General features: G+C 33.2%; 1 protein-coding gene across 47 annotated transcripts in view; it reads left to right on the forward strand.

The window, feature by feature from the left end:
• The window catches only part of LOC309811099 (regulating synaptic membrane exocytosis protein 1-like), a gene marked incomplete at both ends in the record, with an annotated part of 218,126 nt that overhangs the window by 52,804 nt on the left and 149,500 nt on the right, over window positions 1-15,822 (forward strand). For all 47 annotated transcript variants that reach the window (XM_082633634.1, XM_082633680.1, XM_082633678.1 and 44 more), the window contains 7 exons: window positions 1,755-1,878; window positions 5,185-5,231; window positions 7,082-7,194; window positions 9,025-9,155; window positions 9,742-9,913; window positions 10,038-10,191; window positions 11,330-11,401. In XM_082633634.1, the coding sequence (XP_082489760.1) occupies window positions 1,755-1,878; window positions 5,185-5,231; window positions 7,082-7,194; window positions 9,025-9,155; window positions 9,742-9,913; window positions 10,038-10,191; window positions 11,330-11,401 (813 nt within the window). The remainder of the gene's footprint in view (window positions 1-1,754; window positions 1,879-5,184; window positions 5,232-7,081; window positions 7,195-9,024; window positions 9,156-9,741; window positions 9,914-10,037; window positions 10,192-11,329; window positions 11,402-15,822) is intronic.

A 15,822-nucleotide genomic window follows, 5' to 3' on the forward strand; every position in this document is an offset into this window, starting at 1 on the left:
AGGAGACCACCGTCTAATTTAGGAGTTCTTGATTTGTAAATAATTAAATACATGCATTAAGTTAATTTGATATTGAAAGTTATGCTTCCAGGTTGCTGGCTATAAAAAGAAGAATTTTATACTACAGTGCTTTTGCAAAATGTTGATTGCAGCACATGACTGGGTAGCAAAGTTGATGTAAGGGGTTGTATCCATTATTTAGAAAAAAAAGAACATAATAGAATAGAAAATATCAGGGTAAGTATTGTTTCAGAAAATATTTTTTCGTACACACACATACATGTATAAATTCACGTGCTGTAAACTTTACTTCTTTTCTTGGTCAACAAAGTTAAAAGACTCCAAATATATTTTAAATTTGTATTATTATTTTTTAATATAGTGAAGTGTATTTGTTGCCTTTTTGAAAAACTGCTAGGTAACATCTTAGATCAAACGATCAGAAGTGATTTAACTACTAGTAATAACCATACTCTTTTCTCATACCAAAGCAGCATTATATGCTTTTCAAATATTTGCTTTTTTACTTCTGAGTAAGCAAACACTTGGGGGGGGGGATTACTTTAAATAATCCTAGCAAAACAAAAGTTTTCTACATTTTTTTAAAGGCATAGCTAAAAACTAAACAATTCCATATTTATTGTTAGCTTTAAAATGTACAATGATTTTATTGATCCATTAGTTCGCCACATTATTTCCTTTGCTACTAAAGCATTATAGGCATTGAGAACAACAAAATAAGCAGAAACATAAAAAAAAAAAAAAAAAAAACTAAGACACTCCAAAGTATCACTGAGGCTGGGATATTTCAGCTGAGCCTCCGTTGTCACTTGAAGGATACTGGGCGGAGGCATTTGAGACCTAAAACTGCTCTAAATATTTATGAAAATAAATAATTTTTCCCAGATGGTCTTTGGTGAAAACTCTAGTTAACATAACAGGTTGTTTGCCTGTGTATATTCACGTCGTAGTACTCTCCTTGATGACTCTTCAGTTATCTAGCAACCTAATAAGCACTATAGTTTTATTACTTTAAACATATTTTATAATTTTACTTTAATGCTCACAATATGTATTATGTATAGAATGTGTGTGTTATGAACATCTGGAAGTGGGTTAACTGTCATGCAACAGTTTTACATCTGCTTGCTTTGTAACTTGCCATTATAGCTCCTTGCGTTACCCTCTGGGTGTGAATTCAAATCCTTTCATGCATTTTTATTCTGTTGTGCATCTGGAGAAGGCAATGGAGCATGACTTATAGTTGGAAAATTCATGCTAACAAATGTTAATTGCTATTTCTACTAAAAGTAAAGCAGGATTTATGCAGCGTTTAATAATCTTTCATGTATAGAGCCGCCTACATTTATTATATGGAGGGCATGCTGCTAATTATTATTTTTTAATGTTTCCAAATGAGCTGTGCTAATTCCATCCCATAGCATGAGATGATTTTTATATGATTTCTGGTATTTCTCAAAAGATAAAGGTAGTTTGTATTGTGCTGTTTCCAGTGACCAGTAATATTCTATTGGGGAAAGAAAAAGGAAAAAAAAAAAAAAAAGAAGAAAAAAGTGTCTAGAAGAACCATTTAGCTGCAATTATATGGCAATCAATTTGCTTTCAAGAGCAGAGCCTAGACAATTAAATTATTTGTATATGTTTTGCATTTCTTTGTTAAAAAAAACAAGAAAAGATAAGAAAAATAAACAGAATATATAAGGTAAAAAAATACCCTTTTTTTTAAATTCAAGGGGATGAAGTTCTAGAATGGAATGGTAAACCCCTGCCGGGAGCTACAAATGAAGAAGTTTACAACATTATTTTAGAATCAAAATCAGAACCTCAAGTTGAAATTATTGTTTCAAGGCCTATTGGGTAAGGCTAAAAAAACTTACTTCTTAAGTTTAGTAAATTACATGTATTAGCAGGGTTTTTAAAAGAAGTTTATACATTCATACAGTACATGTTAACATGGATAGTTTTTTCTTCAAATATGGGCATACATTTTAGATTTTTTAAATCTCTTAATTTTTAAACTTGAATACTGAATTTTCTTCACTACATTTTAGAAGCTCCACAATTTAACAATTTTAGTATCAAAAAGTATTGATATGTATTTTTCAGAAGTGGACTATAAAGAAAAAATATTTTATTTTAAAGGTAGAACTATTTATTTTTATTAATTCTAAATTATTATAGTATTTCCTAAAAGGGAGTCACTAACAAACTCATCTTCTTGTGATATTTAAAATAGTAATCATTTCATACATCTACATGAACTTTTTATTATTCTACTAAGAATGGAATATTTTTTCTATATCTTTACCCTTGGGTAGTTCCAAATTTTATTTAAAATCAAGCAAGTTTGAAATATTTAAACATTTTAATTGGCCATAATAATTGGTATGATATTTTTGAAACTCCAGTATTCAGCATAATTTAATTATCTACAACCAATGGGATATTTTCTCTATCTGTGTATAGAGTTCCCATATTGGTAGATTTTCTTAACAAATCCACAGAGTCCAGAACATTCATTTTGCCTGTCTGTAATTTTTTGGAAGGCATTTTCAACTGTCTCATTATAGTTGGCTTAATGTTTGAGTATATTTTTGGAAATTATTCCCTTTTTTGTATTCTCTAAAATATTATAGAGCCATTAATTCAAGACTTTTTATGCTGGGAGAGTAGTAACCTTAAATTTTTGTTGTTCTCATGGATATATGTCAATGCAAAACATACCAGAAAATATAATTATCCTAATTCTCAAAAAACTGAAACTGTATGATCATATATTCCAAAGAAAAATATATATACAAAACTCTAAAATAAAGGCAAACTCATAATCAATTTTAAGTGGTGATTATTAAGAGTAAATACTGAAGGCATTTGCAGAAGTATTATACATTTCCATGCAGATTTATTTAAAATAGTGACACTATATAATTTATGCTAGTTTTACATGACGTGTTTTAGTGCTGAGGTAAATATGAGGCTGGAAAAGAGGTAAGTAAATTGGAAAATGAATCAAAAGTATAAAAAACCAAAATTTAAAATCAAGCATTGTGCACATTGCCAAATACTTTCAAATATATAGTGGTTTTAAAAGTAATCAGCTAGAACACCATTGATTCATGATGACTTAAAAATAAAAAAACTAACAGACAATTAAAGTGGACTGGAATAACCTTTTCAATATATTTACTATTGTGCAAAATTAATTTTAAAAGTATTATTTGCATAGCCACACCTAAACTGTCATGGACTGGAATTCAGAGGAATATGGGAATATGAAGCTTATATTTAAATAAAAATCAAATCTGGCATCAACTTTCCAGTTAATAGGAAAATGATTAGAATCTTGGAAGAATAATTCTAGCTATATTTAATAATTATGTTTAATGTAGTTGTGTAATTAATTTAAAGCAGAAAGCAGATATTTAGTCATAGTTTTGTGGGATAGAGATTCCAAGAAGCATTCCAGTTGTAATTTACATGCACATTGACCAGCATGGTCCAACAGACATCAGCCGTACTGAGGTACTGCCCACTTTTGCCAACCTACCTTTATGCTTATAATTGTTATTAAAACTATTTTACCACCTTGTTTGTGAGCAGAACAATATAAGAAGGTTTGTGTAAATATCAAGTGGACATTTATGCATTAAAATATTACTGAAGCAATTAACATTAAATATATTTTAATTCAAAATCACTTAAAAAAACTTTTTTACAACTTCTCCACAATTCTTTCACAGACACATAAAATTCAAATCTTGTATCTGGTTTTGGAGTTCCAAATTTAATTTTCAAAACTGACTTTGAGGCTGATTTTCAAAGAAGTTGTACTATCTAAAAAAATATCTTTTCTAGATTTTTAAGAATTGAATTTTATTTGCCTCGATGAATTCAGGAGAAGGTAGCAGAAGATAAATAGTTGGTTTCTTGTGTCTTAGGTATTGAAAATTAGTCTAATTATTACATAAAATGTATATTTCAGACGAATTATTAGTTGTACATAAATATACAATGAAATGTATTTATAAAATACACAGCACAGGATGAATTGTCATTTGTAAGAAGTATAAATTGTAGGTGGTTAGGAGAGTTACTTTGCACAAAAAAGTGAAAATGAAGAGTCAGGAAAATCAAGCAGAAAATGAGTTTTGTTTCAATTCTCCCCGAAAGTGCAAAGAAAATCAAAGTGAAGTTAGTTCACAAGGTAAGTGGTTAGAAATTCTTAAATAATATTCTGATAATTTTATTGGGACTAGCTAACTCCAGTCTGCTTTAATTTGTCTGTTAATATTTGCATATTGTTAATCTCCTTATATTGATTCTAAAATATCTTTGAAAACAGAGGTTAAATAGTTTAATACAGTATAATTTCCAAACTAAGCTGGTCTAGGGTTCTAAGCCCACAGTGGATAATGGGTGAAGCTGAGGTCATGTTAAATATTTATTCAGAAAAATTTGTGAGTGTGTCAGGAGTGAGTGTTCTCACAAGTCACTTTCTAATCATCTAGTAAATGGCCATATATTTAGCTAACTTCAGCATAGAAATATGAATCTCTGTATAGGGTTATATATGTGCATATTAATTATATATTCACATATATAAAATATTTTGGCTTTTCTGTTGCAAGCTTGAACCATTTTTAATTTCCAAAGCAATCCATCCTTTTCATTTTTTAACTTTGCCCATGATATTCACCATATTATTTTATTATCGAGAGATGTTTCCCTCCCTTTCATTCAGTAAACTCTTTCAGATGTGTTTGTAAAGCATATTACTGATTTGTAAGATATGTGTCATTTTGATTTTCTAGAATTGAAATAAAATATTGCCTTTGACATTTTTTATTTCCAAAACGTGCTGTTTTGGTAGTAAAAATATTGTGGTTATTTTAGCCACAATATTATTCTGATTGTTGTCATGTTAAAGTGTTTTGCTATTAAATGTATAAAAACTTATTTTTCCTGCAGTTTTTTTTTTTGTGTGTGTGTGGTGTTTGACATTCATGCACATTAGAAATTGCCTTTATGGTAATTCCCGTCCATTTCCACACCTGTAAAGACCCAGAAGGGTTTTCCACACCACTGAGATAAAGTGTGGCTGTGATTGCCTCAGACAGGGTGACTTAAGCTAATGGGATTTTCACCATACCCTGTTTCTTTTAGTGACATTCCACGGATTCCTGAGAGCTCCCATCCTCCACTGGAGTCCAGTGAGTATAAGATTTCCTGTCTCCTTTAGTTATTTGATGTAAATGAGCTGGCAATCATGGCAGTCACGGGAAACCCCAAGGAGCTCTGCTTTAAGATTTTTCTCTTTCTGCTCTGTGTGTGTGTGTGTCTATCAAAAGTTCAAAAGTCTTTATTGGCAATAACCTTCTGCATCATAGCAGTCAGGATGCACAGAGCAAAATTAATATACCAGTAACAGTTCTATTTGCTGTACATGAAAATGCATTGTGATACTGGATTATTCAGGTTGATTGGAAATTGGCTCAATGTCATGAGCAGTGAAGGAAACAGGCACATAAATAATTTTAATACAACATAACAGTGTCAGATATGATCATGGAAGTGAGTGGGTGGAGTAGAGGGGAATTTCAGTGGAGATAAAGGGCCAGGGGACTATGGGTAGAGGGTTGAGTTATCTACATGGGCATTAAAGGGACTCCAGATAAAAGAAGATGATGATGTGTGTGATGATGTTTCCAAGGACAATGTGGAAGTGACTCACATGTTTACTTTGCATTGGATGGATGTTAAATTCATTATACTTGGGCTTGCTTATCAAATGTTATTATGTAACCCAGCTCATAGGAATAGAAGATACAAGGTGATTTAAGGGGAAAACAAGTGATGGTTATAAGAAGGTAGAAAATATATGGATGGGATAAACAAGGAAGTGGAGATTAGGTTAGTAAATCAAATGCATAGCATCATATTCTGCATACCTGTTAGACATGAGCCCAGATTTGGTTTTGAGTTTTCTAATATAAAGAGTGAAATGGAACCAATTGCATAATTTATAGTGTTGAAGTTATTTTAAAAGAAAAAAAATGGTATATTAGAAACATACTGACTATTAGAAGCAACAGTGTCATTGTACTGAGACCCAAGAAGAAAATTATCCTAAGAATACTTCATGAAAAAGCCATAGTAACAAAGAATTTTATAGCACTGTTTCGTCTAGTTAAAAGTCTTCAGAAGGTACAGAATGACTCTGATTTAATTTAAATGTAAGTTGCATGTATGGAAAAAATGTGGATGACATACACTTGGGAAATGGTCCATAAATAGAGTTTTCTCAATAAAGCTGAGTTTTGAATAGCTGTAGGTTCAAGGTTATACTTACTGGAGTAATAGCATTCTACAGACGTGCATATTGCTGGTTGTGAACACTTTATCAGTGACCCGAGAAGAGAGGACTTTCATTTAAAACGGGGGAGAAGAGCCTCACTGAGGGGCTGAGTGGGGAGCCAGCCTCCCTCCTCCACGCATGAATCACTAGACGGCATCCTGAGACAGGAGATTGGTCTGTAAGATCAAAATCAAAAGAGATGTAAATCATATTTTAAAACAGTGATGAATTCTATCTAGGCTTAGACACAGCTCATAAATTATATGATATGTGCATTCATTTTAATGTCAGTGAGGACAGTTCATAATAGATGATCCTAAGATAATTAACACAATGGGTACCATCTTTCTTATCACTGATAGCATGAAACCTTTAACTGTATGCAAGGCTGTACAAGAGCATACACAGGCCAATACCCTCTAGAAACGCAGAAAGTCAATACTTACAGAGTGGAGCAAATAAATACAGTATTTGATTATATCACTTTAAATACCTTTAAAATAGACAATTAACCAAAGAAAGCACGATGATAACTTTCTAGGACTATCCCACTGAAAGTAGGTCCTACTCTTATGGATGCCACTGAATTATGGTTTTATACCAGTAACAGATGCATTTAGCATTTCATGAAAAGTATGTATTCTCCACACATAGGTTACAAATATGTTACTAAAAAGTACTTGATTCTTTTTTTCTCATTTTTAGGTTCTAGTTCCTTTGAATCTCAGAAGATGGAAAGGCCTTCCATTTCTGTAATTTCTCCAACAAGCCCTGGAGCTCTCAAAGATGCGCCACAAGTCTTACCAGGACAACTTTCTGTATGTGTCTTTGGTACATGTTGGAGACCATTAGTATAAGCTCCCTGTTCTGAGTCTGTCTTTAAAATGTGTGGCTTTCTTTGAAGGCTGTGATGCAGTCAGAGTTATTTAACAGCATAATCTACTTCATCCATTTTCATTAATTTATTATTAGATTGTTCTTTTACTCATATATCTGGAAATATCGATTGAATGCCTACAGTGTGCCAGATATTCTGAACAGTAAGTGATAAATGATAGCATAAAAGAATAAAGTATCAGTAGTTGGTTAGATGTAATAAACCTAGAGAGTCATGTTCTGTTCACTTAACAACCTCATGAGGCTGGATCTTGAGAAACTTAAATTTAAGATATTTTTTTAACTTCTTAAGACATTTGATGAAACTCTTGATTGCTGATATTAGTGTGAAAAAGCTACGGTTTTCTTCACGGTTGTTTTATATGTGATCTGGGAAAAGCTGGAGTAAAGAAAACATGGCTAATTATTAGGAAAAGCTACATTTCTTCAGATTATGGCAGAATACAGGACATTTGTATTAATAACTAAAAGAAAATCTTGCTTCACATTGTTCTATAAATAGTTGATCATTTGCTACTTTGGTAATGTGTGAATTTGTATAGTCTGTTTTTGCTGCTCTTCTCTTAGTTTTAATTAAACAAAGAAGATAACTGTAAGTTTGCTGTGATTTTTGAAACCCTTCCTGGTTTTAGCTTCTGTTTTTAGTAGGCTAAAGATCTCTGTCTAGTCCCTGTGCTATTTTACCTGCCCTGCCATCTTTTTTATTTCAGTGTGTGTGGGAATCTCTCATACACTCCACCTATTTCAAGTTTATGAAAAACGCACCTCTGGTATTAATTAGGAACAGAGGTGTGGACTGATACAGATCCGGGTTTGAATTCTTAGCCTACCCCTTACCACTCCCATGTTAAATTAGCTTCTTTTGTTCTAATGACTCTTAAATGTATTCTGATCTATACCTATTAAACAACTCATGATCATAGTTCTTATTTAACCATAAGCCCCAAACTAACTTCTAAATTAAAAAAAAAAAAATTAAAGTTAACATTGTCCCCTGCCAGCACAAATACTGCTCTGGCTGCAGTAGGAGTTTGCAGGTAACAGTTCAGTGTGCCATTTTCCTGGATTTTGTTATTGAGGCATCTTGTATCTTAGGAGAAATACCACTTGACCTTCGCTTGGTTTAAAGGCATTTATGCATTGTACATTCCTTTGTTCCTTTCCCCTTCTCTCATGAAAATTTATCTGTAATAGGTTAATTATAAAAATTAAAGAAGAAAAAAATACCAGAAAACAGCAACACCTGATGTACAGAGGCATACAGTAAATGCGTTTCCTGATGTCTTCCAAGTTACTTGCATATATTTTTCCCAACATCAAACATTTTATATCAACTACAGTTGGCACTGCAGAATGCATTTAGTCATTTTGTAATCATTATTAAGATATGTATAAGCACCAAACACTTGCATTTAGCATTTAAAAACAAGGAAAATTATTTCAATATCCCCCCCTTCCCTTAGTCTTTTCTAAAAATTTTATCATTAGTTTTATTCCATCGCATGATATAAGACACTATAAATCAACACTGCAGGCCTGCCTCTGGTAAGTCACACTTAAAATGCGTGAAAAGTCAAGTTCTAAAGTGGTTATGCTTTCAAGTTGGTATTCTTTGCAGAAATAATATCTAAAATTCAGTTGTATTTTGCAATTTGAAATTTCCTTTTTCAAAAATAATTTTAGTATTTTTTGTGAAATTATAATACCTCATGAGTTTTACAAATGCTAATTTCTTTCTCCATTGCTCTTAGGTGAAGCTGTGGTATGACAAAGTGGGCCACCAGCTGATTGTAAATGTTCTGCAAGCAACAGATCTACCCCCAAGAGTAGATGGGCGTCCCAGGAATCCCTATGTAAAAATGTATTTTCTTCCAGATAGAAGGTATGGAATAATTTTAGAAAAAGTACGCAAAAATCTTTGCTAATTAGAAAAAAGTAGAATTTCCTCTCTTGGGATACAGTTTCATATGTTTTAAAGCTCTGTCGAGGTAGAATTGACATACCAAAAATTCCACATACTTTATATATATATATATATATTTTGATGAATTTTCACATATGCATACACCTGTGATATAGCTTTAAAATGTAATAGATACTTCTCTATGAGGGAATAAACTATATTATCCCTAAAAAAATTCCCTCAAGCCTTGTGTTTCTTTAAAATAACCTGCCAATTTTAAAATTGTCCATTACCTTGTTTCCACATCTATTAGTCTTTGACAGCCACATCATTTAGAATGTACCTTTGTGTATGCGTTTCTATAATTTCTATAATCGTAACTACTGCCTACATTGTAGTTAAAGCTAGAATCTTATTAAACTCGATAGTCTTTTCAGTCTTGTATATTAAAAGTTATGAATTAAAGAGAGTAAACATCCCAAGAGCAGCACTGCATGTAACTACAGTAGGTGGCAGTATATACTTGTGTTTGCTTTTTCACTGACAAAACATACTTATTTTTCAGTGATAAAAGTAAAAGGCGAACCAAAACAGTAAAGAAAGTACTAGAACCAAAATGGAACCAGACTTTTGTGTATTCACATGTGCATCGTAGAGATTTCAGAGAACGGATGTTGGAAATAACCGTGTGGGACCAGCCCAGGGTGCAAGAAGAGGAGAGTGAATTCCTTGGAGAGGTGAGGGGTGTCGTGAAGATCCGGGTCAGGCACCTCACGAGGCTTCTGTGATGTGCATTATTATGGCTGCTTTTATTATATTTGGGGAACGGCGCTTGATCTAACCCGAGAGCTGCCCTTTCAGATCCTCATAGAGTTGGAGACGGCGCTTCTAGATGATGAGCCGCATTGGTATAAACTTCAGACTCACGATGAATCCTCACTACCTCTGCCTCAGCCATCACCTTTCATGCCACGGCGACACGTCCATGGGGAGAGCGCCAGCAAAAAGCTGCAAAGTACGTTAAGGCTCTTTTCAGTTACCAGAAGTAATTGTGTCGTTATGATCGAAGCCGAGATGAACATTCAAGGTGTTTTTTCAAATGTGCATTAGAGATCAAAATATTGAAAAATCAGTCATCTATATAAAGAGACTTGGCAAAACCATTTTCTGCATTTTCCCAATGAAAGTAATATATACAATATAGTGGAGTAATTCCACAGCTGAAAGCTTAAAAATTCTCAAATATAATTCTTTGCCCAGTCCTGATGGAGTTGTTCATTGGTTGACTGATGGGGTAATTTTTGTCATTATTGGTGGGTTGCTACATAGAACATCTTAATAACAGTATAATTCCTGGATATTTTTAGTATTATTATTTGTAAGAAACAATTTTTCAAAAGCATTGTAAAGTTTGTTTGCTGTTGTTCATCTGGTGATTGGGGAAAGCATATTTTTTTCTGTACTTACTCATTAATTTTTGAATTAATGACAAAATCTCTTATTGAACAGATGAAATTTAGAAGGCTCGTTTTGGTAATCTGGAACCAAATTGTTTTCCTCATATAATTAAATACTTCATGTTAGTGCTTCTCTGATCAATCATTTCCTCAAAATTAATGTTTCATGCAGTATGATGGCTAATTTTGAGGGCTAAACATAAATATTTTATAAAGGGCCCTGATGCCCTTTCAATAATATGAACTCAGTAGAGTTCCTACCAAGAAAGTTCTCTGTGAACCTTCCCACTCAGCTCCATCCTCCCTGAACTGCAGAGGAGGGCGCATAATTGGGTAGAAAACAGTATACACTGTGCTATAGACCTTAATTAAAAATAATTTGAAGAGTCAAAATACTCTTCTATGAAGTCCCCTTCCTTCTATGTGTCTTCAGTGATTATAAGGATGCTGAGAGTATGTTATCCTTGGATAACAAATTTTTTTTAAACATCAGCTCTGCATTAACTTTGTAGTATATATATGTATAACTGAATCACTTTGCTGTACACCTGAGACATCGTAAATCAACTCTACTTCACCAAAAGTGAAAGTATTTAGTAAAAATGTAATTAGCTTTAAAATAAAATGTGACCATGTCCTCCACATTTCCTGACCCGAGCGGACACAGAGGTATCTGTTTGCCTTCCTGTCGTGCAGGGTCCCAGCGAATCAGTGACAGTGACATATCAGACTATGAGGTTGATGATGCCATTGGAGTGGTCCCTCCAGGTGCGTGGGGGAACGTGGCTGGCTTCACTGTGCTTCCGTGCTTGCTTTCCTGCCAGTTTCCAGACTTCCTTGGGTCCCATATTGGAGATTTAGAGCACGGAGAAGTCTGGATTATACTATTCCATGGTGACTTGTCTTCCAAATTATTAAGAAAGTTTGAGGTGGACTAGTAAATACTCATTAACGTCCCCACTTAAATTAGTCAGGGTCGCCCTTAGAAGCTAATGAAGTTCAAATCATCATTTCACAATGCTCTGAGCAGAAGTGAAAATATGACTTTTGAAAGGATAGAGTTAATTTTTAATAAAAATTCCATTCTCCTGTGTTTATACTGTATGTCTATGACTTTGCTTCCTCCGTTTCTGAAAATAATGTAGCCTTCCATGGAATATACTGAGACAGGTGCATGGCAGGGTTTAAAATTGCATGTGGCATGGCTTAGCTTTTAACGCTTTTGTGAAATGCTCAGCACTGATTATACCTAGAATGTGTCTGTATGTTTTAAAATAAGGGAATGCTTTAGAAAGATTCAATATTCGTTTGAAGTCAATGTCTTTTTGTCATTGTATAAATTAGTAAAATCTTTGTGACACTGTGCAGTTCAAATCTATGTTTCTCATCTGAGTCTAGTCAGAAAATGAGTCAAACCCAGTAGTGAAGACGTATTTTCTTGGCACTAATCCTGTTCCCTTTATTTACTAATGAAGAGTAGGGAGATATTCAAATCAGAAGACATTAAAGAGAAAATCTTGGGGTATATAAATATGAGTTCTTAAAGACATTTCTTTGGGACAGTATTGACAGATGTTCCCTTAATTTACATAATTTCTCAGGTGGGGATGCACTTAATTTGAGGGCAATGATTTTGGTAAAGTCAATAGACATTACGAAGACTAGTGACCGAGGTCGCGATTTAGAGAGATACATACGACTTCATTAAAACTGGGAGAAACTTATGGAGAGTTCCCTAAAATTAGGCTTCATCTGCTCCATGAAACTCAGAGAAAATATTGTCTTTGATCACTGTATGAAAGTAGCAGGTATCTTAAAAACAATAAATCTGGTTCTGTGCATATCTGTGTACTTAGATATTACTCCTTGATATCAGACCATCAGGGAGAGTTTGAAATAATAGTGGGCAATTGTGGATAACTGTTCATGTTTTGCTTTCTGAGTTTGTTGATTTATAAAAGGATCAGAATAATTAGGCACACTCTACCCAGAAACTTTCACACAGACTTTAATAGAATATTGTCTTTATGGAATTAAAAGGGGGAAGGTAGTTGTCCATGGTACCCGTTGGCATATTTACATAGAATTCAGATGATTCCTTGTAGGAAAGGGGTCTTGTCAACAAACCTTTCTAACAAGAATCTTGGCTGTTAATTCGTCTTAATGTTGTCACTTCTAACTCATCTAAATAGAATTTACTTCTGTGGGTGGTTCTCACAGGCTATTCACCTAAAATTTCACATTTTTATGATGAGGCCGTATAGCGAATGAATGAATGAATGAATGAATGGCTAATTCAACAAATACTTACAAAAACGATGAGTTTCTTCTTTTCCCTGAGAGACCACATGGGTAACAGCCAAAATGGGAAGTATAGGACCAACTGCAGTGGTTTAGTGTTTGCAACCACCAAAGAACACTGAATTCTAGATATATCTATAATCCATCCTGATATAAACATATGATTATATATGTTTATATCAGGGATTATCCTTTTGCCATAGAGAAGCAGTGTCTGAATTGTCATTTCAAATGATATCCATTTTTATTTAGCATTTAGCATTTAGAATGTAACGAGGCAACTTTTAATAGAATATAACTAATAAATTACATAAGCCAATCAGTAATATTTTATGTTCCAGAGATGTCTTCATAAATTAATAAAGGAAATAATGGAATTTACTTATATTTTAGGGGTGCTCTTCAGTGATTCAAAATGTATATATGGTAGCTTCTAAAGATATATATGTGTGGCAAATACAGTATAGCAAGGCACACAGTAATAAACAATACATTTTAAATGAAGAGGAAAGATAGTAAAATAAGGGCACGAAGCTAAAATAAAGTGAGGGGATAAGCTAATAAACAAGTGTGTTGATACATTGCCAGATATTCTAAGAGGCTGATTACAGATTTCCTAGTGTCCGGTATAGAGAGAAATTTGTTCACGCGTGGATGCCAGGTAGTTCTACATGTGTTTAACACACTCAGTGAAGCTTCTGGTTACATTTGCTGAAGAAGCTGGAAAGTGTCATTTAGATGTTCTACCGCAGCTGGGCCTTGAACTTCCTAATACCTGGCTTCTCTAGGACCACAGGGTTCTATGTTCTCGTTTGATGTATTACCACCTTTAAGCAGTTGAGACCTCCAGAGCTACATCTTACTACCTTTATAGCTATCATAGCCTTATTGTTACTTAGAATAAGTAATTTCAGCTGCTTAAGAAGAATAAAAATAACCACACATGGAATGCCCTCATCTGAGGCCAGGCATCTGGCAACCTCAACTTTCAGACCATTACTGCAAGTTCAGAAAATGAAAAAAAAACAACAAAAACAACCCAATAACTTTGAACTAACTGAAACATTGAAATGAGCATAAAATAGCAGTTCCTTCTTACCTTTTTTCTGAAGGCAGAGTGCATGTTGTCAACAGTAGACTAAACATAGTATAAAAAATGAATTATTATAAAAAGCAGGGAAAGGTCTATGAATGCATATTAGGATAGGATAAAAAAACATTAATCTCTATGTAAATACAAAGAATCCAAGAAAAAAATTAATTATACCCTTTTACAGAAGATGCCTAAAGTCTCTAAAAGTTACTTCAGAATAATTAATTATTCCAAATCTAAAAGTTCCATTTATATACCTTGACTATTCATTGAAATCTTGAAATAGTGCTCCCAATTCAATACTGACCTTCCATAATTATAATATAATTGATACCAAATGTTTTCAAATGATACCAATTGGTAATTTAAAATGTTTTAAGTAATTTAGACTTTGGATTAATTATCTTTAAAACAGCCACCATTATTTTTTAATATTGAACTATGAAATAAATTCACTACATGTAAATTTAGTTGGTATCGTTCTAGACTTAATATTACAATTTGTATGTCTGAACAACAAGGAAACTTTCTACATGAAATTCAAAATAGTACCTGAATTGCTCTTATTTTTGTCATAAAATGAAATTATAAATTATACCACTTATGTTTATATTATTTAGTCCTTTACCGATGTTTTTAGAGAGTAACAAAATGGCTGAGCTTCTTTGGTGTCAACATTGTCAAATTGGCCTTTATGTAATGTTTAGAGACCTTCCGTATATTCCAAGCTTAGTCAAAAGATTATACAATCACAACAAATAAACTGCTGGGGAATTTAGTCTGCCTTTAATAATAATGTTACATGGCATATTTTAAAAATAATGTGAGAGTTGTCAAGTAAATAAATGAGCAGCAGTTCAAGCTACCTTGTTAGACTTAATGTTTTCATTAATGATTGTGTACATTTCATGTAGTTGTAAATATCATTATTTTTCCTTTGGCCACAGAATTTTTTATTTTCCTTCCAATAATAGCAACAATAACCTTGTGAAAACATTTAATTAAACTGTTACTATGGTTTGCTGTTTTATCTTAACTAAATCAGAGGTCATAGAAACCTTTTGGTTTCAAGGGAGAATGACTTTTAGAATTTAATTTTAATTTTAAGTAACTGTATTAAAAACTTAATTATGTTAGGTTACTAACACGTTTGTGGAATAGTTTCAGATGTCTGGGGTAGATTTGATAATTGTTTCTTTCAGAGGGTTGATTTGTTCTGCATTATTGCCATAGTCAGCTCCACCCATACCCTATTTTCATTTGAAAATTGCAGTATTATCTGTGGTCCTCAAAATTCACAATCAGTATTTGTTATAGTGAAGACCTGCTGCTCTTCTTTGTCAATTAAAATTGGTACGGTAGCATCTTTATTTTCTTATTAGCGAAGCCATCTGAAATCCAACTAACATAATTTATCCTTTGGCAGAAAAATTCCAATAACATTCGAAAAGACACTAAATTTCTAAGCATTGACCTGTATATGAGTAACAGTTCACCGTCAAGTGCTTGATTTGTGTTGCTAAAAAAATCACTCACTCATTCTGTAAACTAGTATCCCAACTCATCCTGATGTCTTAGGCATCAGCTGTCATGTTTGTCATCAGTATCTCCATGGTAACCTTTGAGCCAAACTGTACCCGGTCCTCATGCATGTGTATGTTACACTCTGTACCTATACTTAGTAGTTTTGACGATAAGGCTGGTAATATTGACTGCATGGCATTTATCTTCATAGGTCAATGGCCGCTTTCCGTATCATTTGATGTCTCCATATTGGCACTGACACTATAGAAGA

This window comes from Mesoplodon mirus (genome assembly GCF_964341445.2).
Source record: "Mesoplodon mirus genome assembly, chromosome: 10".
Classification (NCBI taxonomy): domain Eukaryota; kingdom Metazoa; phylum Chordata; class Mammalia; order Artiodactyla; family Ziphiidae; genus Mesoplodon; species Mesoplodon mirus.